Source organism: Microcaecilia unicolor, chromosome 4 (genome assembly GCF_901765095.1).
Source record: "Microcaecilia unicolor chromosome 4, aMicUni1.1, whole genome shotgun sequence".
Taxonomy (NCBI): domain Eukaryota; kingdom Metazoa; phylum Chordata; class Amphibia; order Gymnophiona; family Siphonopidae; genus Microcaecilia; species Microcaecilia unicolor.
The window spans coordinates 248,481,102-248,499,319 of record NC_044034.1 but is presented as its reverse complement, the minus strand read 5'-3'; the positions used below and the strand labels follow the sequence as shown (position 1 = coordinate 248,499,319).

Sequence of the window (18,218 nt, the reverse complement as noted above, 5' to 3'; positions counted from 1 at the left end):
GCAAACATTTTTCTGTTAGGATGGAGTCAGTGTTGTATAGAAACTAAGTAAATGTAATTAGTTACCATACTTAAGTAAATGTTTTGTCACTTTTACTTGTAATGAAGTGAAAGAAGCATTTGTTTTACTTTTACAAAAGAAATTATTTCACCAGTTTTTACTGCTTTTACTTAGTTACATCTGATGTTTACAGTTAAAAGTACATATTAAAAGAGGAATAAAGATGATTCCTTGGTAAACCAAATGAAATAGGAAAACCTGGAACATGCTATTGCAAAAGTGGATCATCTCATCTTAAGTTTTGCTGTTCAGTGAATATAACCTATGAGAAAATTGGAGTTGACTTTGTGTGTTGAATTGGTTTCTGGTCTCTAGCCAAACTGAACAGTGGTAAGTTGAGTCACTTTGAAATGGCGATTAAGCTGAAGCTGGTTGCAATTTTTGGTGAACAGACATTCCGCTACCACAACAGACTGCTGGACATCTCATGGAATATTTTACATTGGGTTGACTGTCTACTGGACTGATAACATTTAGAGAGGAAGTCTGCTTGTCTGGCCTTAAGACTGAAAGGTACATTGAGGTTCTTGCATCTGTTCTCAAAAATATTCAGAGTTTGCCATCAGATGAAAAGTTGTAGACAATGATTCCAACTTTGTGAAAGCTGCCTCTGTAATTGGACAGCATGATGATGATAACGAAGATGAAGATGCAAATGATGAGTTATACAGCACTACTTCTAATGCAGATGATAATGACGATAAAGCATTGTTTGTTATATGGAAGTAGTGTTTGACAGAGATTCCTTCATCAACACCTACAGACCCTGTCAGAAGGCATCAGTAGTTTTTCAGCCTTGTCTGATTTGAAAGCTTATCAGACTGAACACTCCACTTTCTGCCAGTGCAGTTATTGAACACTATTTTAGCTGTTCTGGATTAATGACTCGCAAGCATACTCACATAAGTGGCAATCATTTTCAAAATTTGGTTTTACTAAAAGCAAAGTGGATTGAACTGTAGAGCAGTAAAATTATTCAGATAAAAATGTTTAACAGTAGTTGCATTCATTATAGTTGCGGTACTTCTACTTTTTACTCAAAAAATATTATATTGGGTGCCAACTTTTTTTACATAAGTAAATTCTTTCATGTGTTCTTTGCTATGCTTTTTAGTTTTAAGTATTAAAATATACATGTTTTCTTTCTTTTACTTAAGTACTTTGAACAACACTGGAGGAAGTGAATTCTACTACCTTCTTATCTTCTAATTTCTCGTTTGTTTTTATCTTATTTCTACTCCTATGGAGCAAAGAGCCTAAAAACAAAAACCTTCTGTTTTTCTCTTACTGTCCTTCACAATGGGATTTGCCTCCACCATCTTTTCAAAGCTGTGGTTGAAAAGCAGCTTGGCAGTTTTAAGAGATGTACTTCTAGCAAAAGGTAGTTGTCTGTCACTGACCACTGAGGCCTTTACTTTCTCAGACCATTGGTCCTTTACAGAAGAATCACTTCTCTTCTCTACTAAAATTAAAACCACTATTCAGTCCTGTAAGGGCAATCTTATTTTCTAGTAGATAATCAAGTAGCCATGTACTGTGTCAAACGAGGTGGAACAGATCACTGGGCTTAGAAGCATAAAGGTTCTGAAACTGGTTAACTTCAAGAAAATGTTCATCATAGCTAGGTAGCAACTTACTAGGCAAACAAAATCTAACAAACTCGGTCATTGCCATTAACCTCCGGAGTGATCCTTCAGTCAGGAAGTGCAAATTAGTTAATCCACAAGTGAGGATAAGTATCAATGCTGTTGCTGTCTACTAGGGATCAGTGCTCCTGTTTCTACCCTCCAGTCCAGCTTGCATTCAAAACTGTACAGAAGCTGAAATGAGAGGATATTTGTGGTACTCAAAGCTTCTTTTTTACCTAAATCTTTCTCTCTAGGAAACAATACAATTGAAGTTGTTTCCTATTGTAATTACACAAAATCAAGCCATCCAATGACCAGCCCTGTGAAAAGCAGATTGAACAATCTGAATGTATCTAAAGGATTCCATTAATAGTCAAAAGTAAGATTGAAAGGCCTTGGAAAAATTTTCTGCTTGGATATTGGTCATTCAAACAGATTTTTGAGAACAAGGAACCATCTAGAGATCAGTGAAGATAATTCATCCATAGATGTTGCAGTGGAGGATGTGGCTGGTAGGCCAGGAGAATGGTTCATGACTGTCTAGATGTTAGCTAAACTAGAGGAATCGTAAAATGGGCCATGGGAGGGGTCTCAAGCCACTAGAATTTGAGTGCGCCAGAATAGAATAAAGCAACATTTCCAATTGTATCAGCAAAGATATACTATTTTGTCTGGCCTAAGCCAGGTGTCGGGGAGACAACAGATGAGATTATACTAAAGAATAAGATCATAACCAAGGTGTTGGGCTTTCTTAACACACAGTCTATTTGATTCAAACTGCAGTGGGATTGAGGAGAGCTGGAGTAGGAACCGCACCAAAGATCTTCCCAGTGTAACAGTGGGTTTTCCTCAGGAACAGAAGTGCAACATGTTGGCTTTACAGAACTACATTGGATCCGAAGGGAGTTAAGAGCCACACAAAGGAGAAAATCCTAAACAAACATCACAACCAAAATGGTGGTGGTTGTGGTTGTGGTGGTGGGGGGGGGGGGGGGGGGGGGGAGGCAAGGCAAGAAGGCAGCCAAGGACTTGCCTGAAGCTCTTGTGGGTGTTCCAGTGGCACAAACACCAGAGAGAGGATCTAAATGTATTTAGATTCATGTCACATAAAGTCATGGAGTAAACATAGAGATTCTGATCAGTAGAGGCAGATTGGAGCAAGCTTAGGGCTGAGATCATAGAAGACAGAGCAAACATGGAAATTATAATTAGAGGAGGCAGATGGGATCAAGCTGAAAGGAAAAGCAGCACAGAATATGGTTTTTAAAACAAAACACAAGAGAAAAGCTCTTTGACATGTTTATGGGTCCCATGTATTAGTTTGCAATGTAGATGTGACTGTTGAGTTTCTCAGCAAAAGATCATGTTAAGCATGTGTTAGCTTCTTGGGTTTGGGTTTTTCTTTTTTGGTTTAAGGTAGCATCAGTTACTGTAATACCAGTTTTGTTTAGCAGCCGGTTACATTTGTGTTCTTCAGATGGCCCAAAATGCAGCAACTCATCTGATTACTGACTGACCTTCAATCACATATCACTCCTGTTTGAGTCACAGGTAACTAGTGCAAGACTTGAGTATTACATTTTAAGTAGTGTCTTTGATTTTTAATGATTTAGCTAGTATTGAGCTACATCTTGCTCAGACCCTACTGTGATATAATCCTGTATGGGTTTTGCACTTATGGATTCTTCAGGTGCTATCTTTGAAAGTAGCTAAATTGACTAGCACATGTTACATTTTTTTCAGTTGCTGGTTTGGACATGTGGAATTTGCTTACTGAAGATATCAAAGTTGAATCAAGTTATTGGCATATTAGACATAGATTGAAAGCTCTCCTTTTATTCAGATGTCTTTGAGTAGATGGGCTTTCTTATGGTGGTAGTTTGAGGTGAGAAGGAAATTTAGATTTTTGTATTACCTTTTGTCTGTTTGCTTTTCTTTTATATTAGACTTGGTTTAGGTTTGAATTGTACATAATATTTTATGAATGTGATTGCATGGAATATATGTGGAACAATCAATATTTGCACAGCAGTAATTGGATTGGATTTAATAATTTGATATACTGCTTAAATACTTTAGTGCCTATTACAAAATTTAAATTATACATCCATAACTGATAATACATTATTAAATTCTAATACAAATATAATTCTTCCAGATTAACAGTCTAACCAAAATTCAGTAAAATACCCATCTTGTAGTGCCATAAATAGCTTGACATGCATTTCTGTACATGCTACTTTTCAAGAGAGCTGCCAAAGCTTTATCAGAGGCAAGAAGAAAATATATTTCTGAAGAGTACTTGTGTTCATAGGTGCCTGGATAACTTGGGGCCCTGTTTCTTAAGATGCGTTAGTGCTTTTAGCGCACCTACACTTAGTGCGCACGCTAACCATGTAGACACCTATAGGGATATTGTAGGTACATACATGGTTAACGCATTAAAAATGTTAACGTGCTTATAACGCTGCTTAGTAAACAAGGCCCTTGACTTGGGAAAATGTTTCTTCCCCAAGGGAGAGCTGTGCATACCTAGACGCTGAAAAATTAACTCTTCCAGAAAGAGTTCCTCAGCACAATTCCTTTTGGTTCTTTTAATCCACATGGAGGCATATTTTCAAAGCACTTTGGGAGGCTAAGTTCCATAGGTTTCTATGGAACTTTGGGAGGCTAAGTGCTTTGAAAATGAGCCTGATGGTAGTGACAGTTCAGGTCACCACATTTGTGGGGTTTCATATGCACTGGATTCAATAACAGCTCAAATTTCAGTGGTTCCAACTGTAACACAACCCTTGTTGAGTCAATATACATATTGAACTGGATAGATCTGCAGTGATTGAGAGATCCTGTAGCACCTATGTGAGGGCTTCCATTTAGTCAGCGTCAACATCAGTTGGTCTTCATTTTGGTTGCTCCACGATAGGTTGAGGAGTACATGTTCTGTCCTTTACACATAGCAGCGAGGTCTAGGAGGGATCTGTTTACCAGGAAAATCTTCAATAACTTAAGAGCAATTTTGGTGCTCTAAAAGGTTTCCAATCCTTATGGGAAAGAGAATCCTAATTCAAATAGAAAGCCAAATACTATACTATACAAAATACGTCTTGCCTGCTTTATCCCCATCACAGTAGGTTCAAGGCAGATAACAAATATCGCAGATGCATAAAAAGAGAACCCCCAAGAATTATTATTCTACATCATCATCAAATTCCTTAAACAGATAATGTTTCAATAACGTCTAAAAACTAATATAGATAGAAGCAAAAGAGGATCATAGTAATGAAACCTAGAGAGCAAAAACCTCAGGAGCCTAGCCAAATAGAGATTTATATACCAAGCAACAAATCTTAAACTCATCTTGTGCTGCCACAGGAGATCAATGAAGCTTCATCAACAGGGTGTAGCATGATCAAATTTCATCTTATCAAATATCAATTTTGCAGCCATATTCTGAATTAAGTATAGTCTCCTTTGCAGTTTAAGCAAGATTCTTAAATATATATGGAGTTGCAGTAATCTGGAGTGGAGGAGTAGCCTAGTGGTTAGTGCAGCGGACTTTGATCCCAGGGAACTGGGTTCAATTCCCAGTGCAGCTCCTTGTGACTCTGGGCAAGTCACTTAACCCTCCATTGTCCCAGGTACAAATAAATACCTGTATATAATATGTAAACCACTTTGAATGTAGTTGGAAAAAACACAGAAAGGTGGTATATTGTCCCATTCGCTTCCCCCCCCTTCCCCTAAAGAAGACAATCACTATCTGCACTATCAACCTAAAATGGTCTTAAGGAAAATAGAAACAAAGTGATTTCAATTGCCTAAGTTTAAAGAAACTCTCCTGCAATATGATTTTGATCTTAGGTTCCATTCTCTGGCAGTAATAGAGAAGCATCCCTAGAAACCTAGAGGTAGTCTCGGCTTTCAAAGATATTCCATCTGTGAAGGACACTGTTTTCAGGATCAAGTCTTGGTTAGGGCTGAACCAGAGAAGTTAATTTTATCTGTAATTTAAGATGACAACTTAAAGAACAGTTTCTTATTTTCTCGACAGCATTACTAATAACCAAAAAAAAGAGAGAAGAATTAAATTTAAGGGGAACTAAAACAAAAAATATTGGCAGAATAGGAAAGAATTCATTCTTCATTATTAATGATCACTTCCACAGTACTCATAGAAAGATTATAAAGAGGAGGAGAAATTAGCTATTCTTGCAGAACTCCACAAGATGAACACCAGGCCTGAGGGAAAAAAACCCACCATCCTTAGAACCTGGTAGCATCTATTTTTCAAAAGACCTTCAAACCAGTTCAAAACTTGACCTGAGATCCCCAGTTCAGAAAGTTTACAAAGCAACATGATTTACAACATCAAACACTGTCGGAATGTCAAATTGCAGCAAAACTGCTTAGAACCCATTTACCAATTTCCTGATTTCCGGTGTTAAATCTATTAGTAAAGTTTCAGTACTATAGAAACATCAAAATCCATGTTCGGAGAAGCTTAATAGATCAAATTGCAATATATAATCTAGTAGTGGAGAATTGCCCCCAAATTCTATTGACTTGGTCAATAAGGTTGCAATGGGCCTAAAGCTAGCTGGTAAGGAAAGATCAAGACTAGTAGCTTTAGGGATAGGAACACAATATTTCCCATTGACACAGAAAAGTAAAACTAAGTTCACCAGTGAATAATGAAGGCTGAAGATTCTGAGAAGTATATCTGATGTTTATCTAAAGCACAATTAGAAATTGCTAACCCCGTTTAATATAGCGGATACTTGTTCTCAGAAATGTCTGTAAAGGACATCCAGATTCTGTCTGCTTGACTAGCAAAAGAATTGTCATCCAGAACAATAATTGCTTTATCTGACAAATAATGACTAGATGTCCCTTGAAATGATTGGTAAATTGTATCTAGCTTCTGTGAAACAAATTAAAGCAAGCTGACAAGAATTAGGTTGAATACCAACAGGACCATAAGTACTGGAACAGGAACGTTTCATTAATTGGAACATTTTAGTTAGATTAGGCCTTAGTAATGTTCTTCTTAAACATAGAGTAAGAAGTTCATATTTTCTCTGCAAAAAAGCACAAAGATTTGCAAATAGGCTATATGTCACTAGCAAATACTTCTGGTTGCTCAGAACAGGATAGCAAACATACTAAGTCAGATTCTAGAATGCCCCAAAGAGCACTAAACTTTGTTGCTGATATTTTATTACATATATATAGTGCACACTCAGCAATAATACTGTTCATTGGGTGCCTCACTATAGATCTTCCATCAGTGGGAGGACCCAAAGATAGATCTGTTTGCAGTGGAAAGAAACTGAAAAACTCTCTCTTGCTCCAGTAATCCAAGCAGACTGGCAGCAGCTGCATTCTCTTTGGGCTGGGAGGCCATGATGCTGTAAACCTTTTCCCCCGTCTTACAAAAACAGTTCCAAAAGTGAAATAGGGAGATTCTTGCAGTCCCTTATTGGCCTTGCATGTTGATTTCCCTGTCTCTCCAGTCTTCCAGTAATGGAGCCATTGGGCATGGAAGACTCCACTGATTTTGATATCCCAGGGCCAAGGATCAATCCTTCACCCAAACAGCCAGTCCCTTGCACTGATGACTAGCCAGTATCTTCTTTTCAGCAATCCTATTCTTTCAGTTCCACTGGTGCTTTTTTGACACCAGGTTTATCTATCTTCAGGACTGTGTACTTCCTCAGTGAAGATTCACCTGAGTGTGATAGCGACATACCATTCGCAAATATGAGGATGCTCAATATCTCTCAAGCCCATTATCTCCTGATTTATGAAGGGACTGGTAGTTTTTATTCAACTAGTGAGACTTTTTGATCTCTTTTCAGCACATCTGACATTCCTACTTGGAAAGTTCTGTTCCTGGTAGCTACATTCTCTTTCTCTTATTCATGTTGCCTCCATTTTTTTCACAGCACAGTGCTTCTTCAAATTCATCAAGGTTTCTCCCAAAAGTAGTATTGGTGCTTCACATAAGTTAGTTGATAATATTGCCTGTCTTTTCCCCAAAGCCACATGCCCCCAAATAAGCTTTGTATATTTGGATTGTAAGGAAGCTTTGGTTTACTATCTGCAAAGAACTCGGCTTTCTCTTAAGGACAAGCAAGGATTCATCTCCACACTGATGGATGACATCTTCCATTGGAACCTAGTGTGGCAAGCACTATCTAGCATTATTCTAGAATCTTTTGGAAGCAGCCCAATATGCATGCACACTTCTTCCCACTCATATGGTTGTAGCTTATCCTGGGAAAGACCATCACCTGCTTGGGATTGCCCACTAGTATGGTTGATTTAATGGAGACAGTATAGTTGATTATTTGCAATGGGGGTATCTTCTCCATAGATAACAGGACAGATCAGACATATAAACCTAGGTGCCACTCTAGAACGTTTATCCCTAAGCTCTGCAGTAATATAAGGAGTTGGCAGCTCTGCATCAGGAACTCCTGCAATGTGCTCAAAATACCTCTTGGTCTTTCTAATTTCTAAGAAAGCTGGGTTCATGTTGACAGCATTAGATGATGTCACCCACTAGTGTCTTATTTATCCTGCACTCTATGGTGAATCCTTTTATATGTAAGCAACTTTGGTTTACTAATTAGCAATTTAAAAAAATGTTTCTACTTTGGTTCTACAGATATGTACATAGACATTCAACCCACATTACCCACGTTTTTAGGATAGGTATATCCTTTATAAGAGCTAGAAACAAAAAATAAATGAACAAATTATAGAAAAAGGGATTCATTTGAACTGCTCTGCAAGTCTTTGCTTGATTTTTTTTTTTTTTTTTAATTCCTACAGGTAAAATGTTTCAGGCTCCTGATATCAATCTTATTGTGGAGTTCATATTTATGTTCTATAAAGAGAAACCCATAGATTGGCTGTTGGATCACATATTGTGGGTGAAAGTCTGCAATCCGGAAAAAGATGCTGTAAGTTAATTTTGTTTTTCCTATCTGCTTCAAAATTAGTTTTTTGGTTTTGTTTTTTTTAAATTAATGAAGAAAAACATTTAATTAATAATCTTGAAACCAAGCATTTATTTACATGATAAAGTATAGAGGATAAAAAGTATTGGACTCTCCATCCTGCCACAACATTGTTCTGGCTGTAAATCTAATCTAATCTAACATTTGTAACCCACTTAATCCCTAGATAATGTCCAAAGCAGCATACAGCCTACTTCATATGTAAAATAAATATAATGTATATGTATAATGTATATGATTTTAGTCAGACTAACCATTAGTTATAGGTAGGCTTTCAGACTTTTCTGAAGCGATATAGGAGAAATGGTGATAAGCAAAGGAACTGTATAATAATTCTAATTGGTCTATTCTAGTAGCCCTTGACATGGATGGAATTTGAATGTTGAATAATATGTATTGAAGTTCAACCTTTCAAAATCTTAAAAATGAAACCAAATGATTTAAACTACAGGCTTTTAATGAAAGCCAATATAATTTTAGTAATAAAGGTGATACATGGTCAGACTTACTTGATTTGAAGATTAAGCAGGCTGCCGTATTTTGGAGTAATGAAGCTGATTTTGTAGTTAGACTGATATACCAAGACGCAGTAGTCTAACTGGAACAATATCAAACCCTGAACCAATATCTTTGGAAACTAAAAATTTGATGGCAAAACAGGCTGGTGATAAAACTTTGGTTTTGAGAAAAAATTGAGAACTTGATTTTGAAAGTTTTTTTTTAATTATCCAGTTTCTAGATTTAGTCCCCAGGAACCCTTTAAAAATTTCCTCAACAATTTTGAAGATACCAGCTACTAATATTCCTCCCATTCAGAAGATTTATTACCTGTCACGTACTGTATCTGAATTAAAAACCGATTGGAAGGATTTGAACTAAAATCTGAAAGTTTTGAATCATCACAAACAGAAGTATCTGGAAGAGCTACTTTGCTTGTTTCCTTTGTTTTCTTACAGGATAAGGAGTCTGTGTTATAACTTTACCTAAGGCTTAAGAATGTCACCTTTTCAGGTGATAAAGTAATGGTTTTTCCAGATGTCTCGAGATGGACCCAGCTTAGGAGAAAGGATTCATATAGACAACTACTGTTCTGTTAGGGGCAGTTTTTCAGTTGTGATTTCCTTATAAATGGTTTGTATCCTATGAAGGGAAAAAATATATTTTCTATGATCCTGCTCTTTTATTGTTCTTTTTGGAGGGTAAGTGGGTTTCCATAGCTTCAAGTACATCCTAGTTATATATAGTCTGTCAAGTTATGTGCCTGCAGGGTTCTGGTCCTTTTCCTGATTGATTATTCTATTTTCTCCATTTTCTCATGGAGTTTCCCCTCTCCTGGTTTATGGCCTTATTGTTTTGATTATTTCTTGGTAGAATAATACTCACCCAATGATGTTAATTAGTGTTTTAGTTTTATGATTTCTTAGTGTACAATTGGCATGTTAAATTTTTACGTTTCTTTTCAAATTTGATTCTCTTTGATTTTATAAATATAAATGCAACTTTTAAAAAAGGTGTGATGATTTTGGAGGAGAAAAGGGCAGCCAGGGCGTTTGCGGAAAAAGATGGAGGGATACAGGATTTTGTACCCAAGGACAAGAGTTGTCAGATGATTTTGAAAACAGTTTTTGTTCGATTGGAGGCGGTTTTAATTGTTAAAAAAAATTGTACTTAGCTTTCTTAATTGCAGAATGCTAGAAGGCACATACTTGCTTAACGTTAAGTCAGGTTGAGGAGGAAGGACATTTGCGCCAAACGCATTCTGTTGCTTGATGCTTTAGAAGGTGGAGGTCTGCGCTGCGTGGAACCAGGGAGAGCGAATGTGATAAGAGGAATGGATATTTACAAATGGGTTGGTTGCAAAGCTTAGATATGTATTCCACTGATCTGCTTGCTCTTGTAGCAGCAAAGTTAAGGAATTCTTCAGGAAGAGCCTGGGAGAGTGACGGGATAAAACTACAGTCAATACCATTGAAAGTTCCAAGTAAACAAGATGTGGGAGAAACTGGAGGGCCAGTGAAATTATTGGAGGAAAGAAGAAAAGAGATCAGGAAATGATCTGACCAGGAAATGATGTGGAAGGAAAATGAGTGAGGATAATGGAGGGAGTTCTTGAGAGTGAGTACCAGGTCTGGCGTGACTGGCCCAGTGTGTAGAGGAAGGAATATACTGAGACGGAGATCTGAAAGAAGCTCTAAGAAGTGTTGATCTTGTGAACATTAAGTCTTCTAGGATAAGAGTATTAGGATAGCAGGCTGTGACTTCAGAGAGCAAATCATTTATGCTATCCCAGAGAGTTTCAGTAGATGGAAGATGTTGAAGCAGGGGAATATAAAGGAATAAAGGAGGGAGACAGACGAGCAATGATTACTTCAGGATATGAAGAATCTAAGGAAAGCTCAGAGGCGCAGAAAAACTCATGAGCAAGTCTGCCTCCGTGGTGGGTGGATCTTAAGCAACATAGCCAAGTGGAATTGTCTGAGTGAGAATAGACTCTTCACCATTAAGGAGCCAGGTCTCTATTAAGCAACAGGTTGTGGAAGGAGAGGTGAGCAAAAGTTCATAGAAGATTTGTGATCTGCAATTGGACAGAAGGAATGGAATCTAGAGGAGAGATTTGGGCCAAAAGGGAGGGATATGAGGAGCAAGGGATGAGAACTTGAGCATGAGAGGGGAGGGCGGTGGCCCCAAAAGGAAGAAATAGCAAAAGGTGGTGTCAAAAGGTGTAGAGGACTGAAGAGTAAGGTGAATAGAAAGTATGATAGGTATGCTAACCTTAATGTTGAAACAACGGAGAGACTGGCAGAAATAGGAGCCAGGGAAAGTCCTGGTGGAGTTGCCCCAAGGAGCATGACCTGCACCTTGGACATGCACCCATGGCACAAACACCACTCCTGGATCATTCAAATAGGTGAGTGGTGAGGTCACGTTGAGTGATGGTCTGGGTGGGCGCTATGGGCAGAATTAGCAGCAGCAATTGGGAACTGCAGGGAACCAACTGCAATGAAAAAGCAGGACAGATAAGTAAGGCTGCAAGGCAGCAAAAGAAACATTGTAAAATAGATGGCACAAATGCTGTTCCTGGATTGTTCAAATAGGTGAATGGTGATTTCACCTTGCGCAACAGTCTGGGCAGGAACTATGGGCAGAGTTGGCGGCAGCGATTGGGAACTGCAGGGAACCAGCTGCAACAAAAAAAAGCAGGACAGATAAGTAAAGTAAGGCAGCAAAGCAAAGCAGCCTACAGCTTCATCCTTCTCTACTGTGGAGGTTTTCGATTGGGCCTAGGCAGCGAACATATTACTCCCACTGCCTTCCAGCTCTTCCCAGCAGCCGTAGCCCAAATGCGCCCAGCTACATTAGTCCTGACCCCAGAAGGCACAGCTGGCTCCCCAGTCAAAACAAGGGACAAGTTTTTGACTGGCTCTAGGAGAGCATAGCCGCTATCCAAGTAACTATCCCGTATGGCCTACTGGTGGGAGGGAGGATGAATTTTTATCATCAAAGGTGGCCTGTTATAACCACCGAACAGTGGGTTCTTCAAATAGTCTGTCTCAGTTGCACACTTCATTGGCGTTATAAACCACCAAGTTGCCCACTGAGAGCATCTTACATCAGCTCAGCATAACAAGTACTTGTAAAGGAAATCTCCACCCTTCTACAAGCCAGTGCGGTCAAACCTGTGCCACCCAGGAAAGAAGGAAAAGGATTACATTCCTGGTACTTCCTTGTGCCCAAAAACATGGGGAGATTTCATCCCATCCTAGACCTTATGACCCTGACCAAATTGTGGTTAAAGAAAAGTTGAGGATGACTTCCCTGGGCACACTTTTCCCCATGCCTGATTCAGGAACAAGATTGGCTATGCTCTTTGGACTTGAAGGATTCCTGTATTCACATTTCAGTACTTTCCAGCCACAGGAAGTATCTCAGATTTCGAGTAGGGAAATACCACTACTAGTGTCATGTTCTGTCTTTTGGCCTTGCATTAGCTCCCAGGGTCTTCACCAAATGTCTTAACAGTAGTCACAACATCACTACACAGACTGGGAGTTTGTGTTTCCCTACCTGGATGATTGACGGGTCAAGAGCTCATTACAGGAAGGAGCACAAGTCATTGCAGAGAACTATTCGGGTGCTGGAGCTCCTAAGGTTCGTCATAAACTACCCCAAATCCCATATTTTCCCAATTTGGCAATTGGAATACATAGGCATCCTGTTAGATATGCTGCAAGCTCAGGTCTTTCTGCCCATGTTGAGAGCAGGTACCTAGATAGCGCTTGCCTCACAGGCCCAGAGCAGCAGGCAGGGCACAGCTCAGAAACTGTTCAGATTGTTAGGCCACATGGCCTCCACAGTGCATGTCACTCCCATGGCACTCCTTCATTTGAGAGGTGCCTAGTGGTTTCTGGCCTCCCAGTGGACTCATGCTACAGGGAACCTAGTGGATGTCATCTGAGTTCCTCTAGTGCTTGTTCAGTCCCTCCTCTGGTGAGCAGTTCAGCCCAACTTGACTGTGGGACTCCCATCCCAAATTCCACCTCCTCAAAAGATGCTGACAACAGATGCATCCAAATTGGATTGGAGACTTATGTGGATGGGCTTCACACCCAGGGAGTGTGGTCTGCTCAGGAGACAGATCTCCAAATCAACCTCCTGGAGCTAAGGGCTATTTGGAACACTCTTTCAGAGATTGGCTACAGAACCAAATTGTTCTCATTGAAATCGACAATCAGCTTGCAGTGTATTATACATAGTAACATAGTAGATGACGGCAGAAAAAGACCTGCACTGTCCATCCAGTCTACCCAACAAGATAAACTCATATGTGTATACCTTACCTTGATTTGTACTTGCCTTTTTCAGGGCAAAGACCGTACAAGTCTGCCCAGCAGTATTTCCCACCTCCCAACCACCAGTCCCGCCTCCCATCACCGGCTCTGGCACGGACCGTATAAGTCTGCCCTCCACTATCCTCGCCTCCCAACCACCAACCTCTCTTCCCCCACCTGCTCCGCCACCCAATTTCGTCTAAGCTTCTGAGGATCCATTCCTGCTGAACAAGCAGAGGGTATGGGATATTACCCTTTTGTTTCAGGAGGTGTTAGATGTGGTAGTGGACCCTTCTTCACAGGATGGTACTACGAGCAATGTACCTGGCTGGTAAGAATAGCCTGGTGGACAGACTGAGCAGGGTAATGCAACCTCATGAATGGTCTCTCAATATGAGTATAGCCCTCAGGATCTTCCAAGAGTGGGGCACCCCTTTGGTGGATCTTTTTGCCACTGATCTGAACAACAAGGTCCCTCAGTTTTTCTCCAGGCTCAGATCACATGACAGACTAGCATTAGATGCCTTTCATTTGGCGGAGGGGGGGGGGGGAGACAGTCTTCTGTATGCATGGAGTGTAATAAAGGCTATTTTATGGGCTGAGCGTGTGTGAAAGACCCACATAAGGACATGCCAAGCATTTACTAGCATAGCTTAGTAAAAGGGCACCTAAATTTGTGGTCTTTGTGTATGCAGTATAATTTCAAAAATATATTTTAGGTACTGGAAATATGAGTTGCTTAGTAGGTATAAATACAAAGGGTTCCTTGTCCATGGAATAAGAGTTAAGCACTCTGCAGGGACATATTTTATTTGCTATGGTAAAATACAAGATTTCTGTATTCTTTTTTGATTGCTTCAACAGCTTATTTAAGTAGTGGTATGATACACCAGAAAAGAATCTGATCTTCATGATTCTGTTTGGTGTCCCTGTGGAGATGTCTCCAGTAGCTTAAACATGTGCAGTGCTTTTTAGTTGAAGTACTCTGAAAACCTGTATACTGTGACAAAATGTTATTTCTGTATAGTAGTAGAAGTAGCTGTGGAATTTCTTTGTGAATCTATTTCTCGTCCTCTCTTTTTAAGAAACATTGTGACAGACAGAAATCTAACTTGCGAATTCGCTTCAGGCCTTCACTTTTCCAGCATGTTGGCTTGCATTCCTCCCTAGCAGGGAAAATCCAGAAGCTTACAGTAAGTTGCTGAAAGCTCCTTGTTTCTATCTAAAATCAGTTGTATTGATATATCAGCAGTTGTAGCCAGGCATGAAAAGTATTTACTTCAAGCATATATAGTACTACTGAGTAATGTGTATTTTTGACACCAAACATTTTGCTTCCCTTAAAGCAAAACACACAAGACCCACTTTTTAAATCTTTTTATTTCTTCTCCCATATCAGTTATTTATTGCTGCTGAACAAAACAGACCAGTTATCTAAAGAAGATATAACATTAGGTAGAGTAGTTATGTCTTGGGGCACTGTGCCCTCACTGTTTCAGATTTTATACTCTGCTGAATCCCAACTCTGAGGTGATATGGAGCCTAACAGCAGCAGGGCTGGAAGTTACCACCCATGCCCTCTACTTTCCTTCTCCTATCTCTAGTGACCAGTGGCATAAGTTCTACCATAGGAAGAAGGGACCAGCAGCTTGCCAACTACTTGCAGTACCATTTGGGCACAACAGTTAACTGCTGACAAGAGAACTCTCAGCATTCCTTCATGTGATAAAGACAGAACTACTACTACTACTACTACTATTTAGCATTTCTATAGCGCTACAAGGCATACGCAGCGCTGTACAAACATAGAAGAAAGACAGTCCCTGCTCAAAGAGCTGTGGATTGCTGTTGCTGAATGTATGCTTTTCTAGGTAGCTTTCAGACGTCAACTCCTCCACTCATGCCCAAGTATGCTTGACATTAGAGGGTCATATCAAGACTCAAAATGTTAGCTGTAGCTGCATTAGAGAAGACATGGACAGCAGCCATACATTTCATCTCATTTGGATAGGGATTTCAAACATGACAGATTTGGCCATTCCGCCCTCTAAAATCAAACTCCACCTGTCCCTAAAGTCTATTTTCTTGATATGTAGGTTGCCTTGATATATATATATATATATATATATATATATATATATATATATATATATATATAACTGGAAAAGGCTTGTTGCTACAAAAAGCAGTTTTGAGTATTTTCCTACTGGCAGTACCATTTTGTTTTTATTCCTGTTTTTTGACTGTTGAAGGTAGCCTGTAGCTGGGGAATCCCAATTGTGAGGACTTGCTATCCTGCCTGTTCTCAGAGAAAAGCTTACTGACCTCTAGCAGGTGTTCTCTGTGGATAGATGGTTACAAGTCCTCACATAACTTCCCACTTCCCCTAGGAATTTTCCTGAACTCAGTTTTTTCATCAACTGGGGTCCGGCATGTCAACATGAGGTGAGAAGTGTCATATATGCAAGGTATTGAGACATAAGGCAAAGTAGTATCTTAATGTGAGGACTTGTATCTTGCTGCCCACTGAGAGATAAGTAAAATGGTTTTCTTTTGTTGTAAATTCCACTGTGAAACCTAGTGAATGACTCATATAACTTTCACACTTAGTTTCAATAAATTATTTCTAAATAATGAAAATGTTCATGTACGTCCTCATTTTATGTTTTAGCATTTTTATTGATGACAAAGTAACATAAACATAGTCAACCTTTAAAATATAACCATATGTCCAGACACACAACGTGTGTAATAACATCTGAGAAAGTGTGTCATCAACTTTTAACAATCCCCCCCCCCCCCTTACCCCTTCCAAAATCCATCCCTTCCCACTGTCGAGGTAAGCAGAATTGAATTGGTAAAGTAACAGTCTGCAAGATACTAACAAATTGCACACTCAAATTACTTAATAAAATACCTCCACCCCAAAAAAAACAAACAAACCCTCCCCTTCTCTGGAAAAGTAGATGGCTCCATACGCCTGGTTTCTTAAGGCAGTCGGAGACCGAAATATCCGTCACAAAATTAAGTCTCAAACCTCCCCCTAAAACTCCACAACCCACCCCTCTGTGCTGGAAACAAATGTTTATAAGAAATTAAACAAAAGACCCTGGCCCTTAGGCGACAATATATCAAAATAAACCTCCCACCCTTTGAAAAAGTGAATCCTCTTCTTAAAAAAAAAAAAAACAACCCTCCCTCGCATCTACATTACATGTTGCAGGCCACTTCTTCTGCTTTACCTGCTCACCTTCTTGCTAATGTACTGGTGAAGCCGTTGTATGCTTTATGGTGGGACATGGCAAGGCTTTGGTCATTTGACCCTCATTGTAGTGGGTTCTTCTCTATTCGGGGGGGATGGAGCCTCTCCTTCGGGAACAGATAGTTTGCAACTTTTGTGTTGGGTAGATCGAGGGCTTACTTATATACAGCATTTTATAGGTCCTAATGGCTCACTGAAAGCTTCGGAATCATTATTTCCTGGAGCATTGGACCTGGCGGATAGATTTGATTATAAACTTTCTCATTACGTGAGTACCTTAAACCTGTCTTCCCTTGGTGTTGATCTGTCCACTAGGTTTAGGGAGTTATTTGAGATGCCGTCAGGTGACCCTATATTTATTATTTTATTTTATTTGCTACATTTGTACCCCACATTTTCCCACCTATTTGCAGGCTCAATGTGGCTTACATTATATTGCAAAAGATATAGTTATGAACAGAGTAAGAGGTTTGTTCTAAATTAACATATTACTATGTAAGAATTAAGGAAAAGTTCGCTGCTATGCCTGTCTGCAACTTGTTTTGACCCTTCTCTCCACGTACTGTTTGAGGATATATATACTTTGACTTATTCACTGTCTCTAAGACGATGAAGTTTTTAGGGACACATGAGGAAGGAAAGTTTCTTTCCCGTTCCCGATGTGTCTAGGTACAAAAACACACTTAAAAGCTGAGTTGGAACCTTTCACGGGTTTCCACAAGCACAGTTCCCAGGGAAGGTCTGTCAAAACCACCCTCGAGCTCAGCAGAACTTTAAAAAAAGAAATGGAAAATTCATTTTATCGTTACATAAGAGGTTGCTGCTGTGCTGTCCCTTGAGAGATTTTAGCACCGTTGTTCATCTCTGGTCAGAGGATTTGCAGACTCCTGTTGCTTCTCGGGATTTGCTGCATTGCATGGGCAATGTTCCTCAATGGGTGCGGAACTCAGGGAATGTCAGGCGAGGGTGATCCTTCGGTCCTATCCCTCGCAATTGAGATTGCATATGATGGGCGGTACAGATACACCCATGTGTCTTAGATGTAGCCAGTACCCTAATACCTTTTACCATGCTATTTGGGAGTGCTCAGCGATTAAATTTTCTGGACATTGGTGATCAGATATTTGGAACGAATATTGGGGCAGGCGGTGGTGTTTTCACCTGATGCTATTCTCCTTGGGTATACTTCACCTTTGAGAATTGGGACTATACACCAAAATATTTTGGTACAAAAAGCATGCTTGATGGGTAAGAAATTTATTCTCAAGCATTGGACCAGATCGGAGGCTCCCTTTTATTGTTTATGGTTCAATGGATTTCACGCTTCCCTTTTGCTGGCGCTTAGGGATTCCCACCTCAATTTTAAATTACAGTGTCATCCTTATTTAATTTGGGGGGGTGGTATGTTCACAGT

The 18,218-nt window shown here is 39.6% G+C and overlaps 1 protein-coding gene across 1 annotated transcript in view; it reads left to right on the top strand.

Moving 5' to 3' along the window:
* MGAT4A (alpha-1,3-mannosyl-glycoprotein 4-beta-N-acetylglucosaminyltransferase A) overlaps positions 1 to 18,218 on the top strand; it is a 156,312-nt gene that overhangs the window by 93,322 nt on the left and 44,772 nt on the right. Inside the window, exons 9-10 of the mRNA XM_030201392.1 lie at positions 8,526 to 8,656; positions 14,628 to 14,735. Coding sequence (XP_030057252.1) covers positions 8,526 to 8,656; positions 14,628 to 14,735 — 239 coding nt within the window. The remainder of the gene's footprint in view (positions 1 to 8,525; positions 8,657 to 14,627; positions 14,736 to 18,218) is intronic.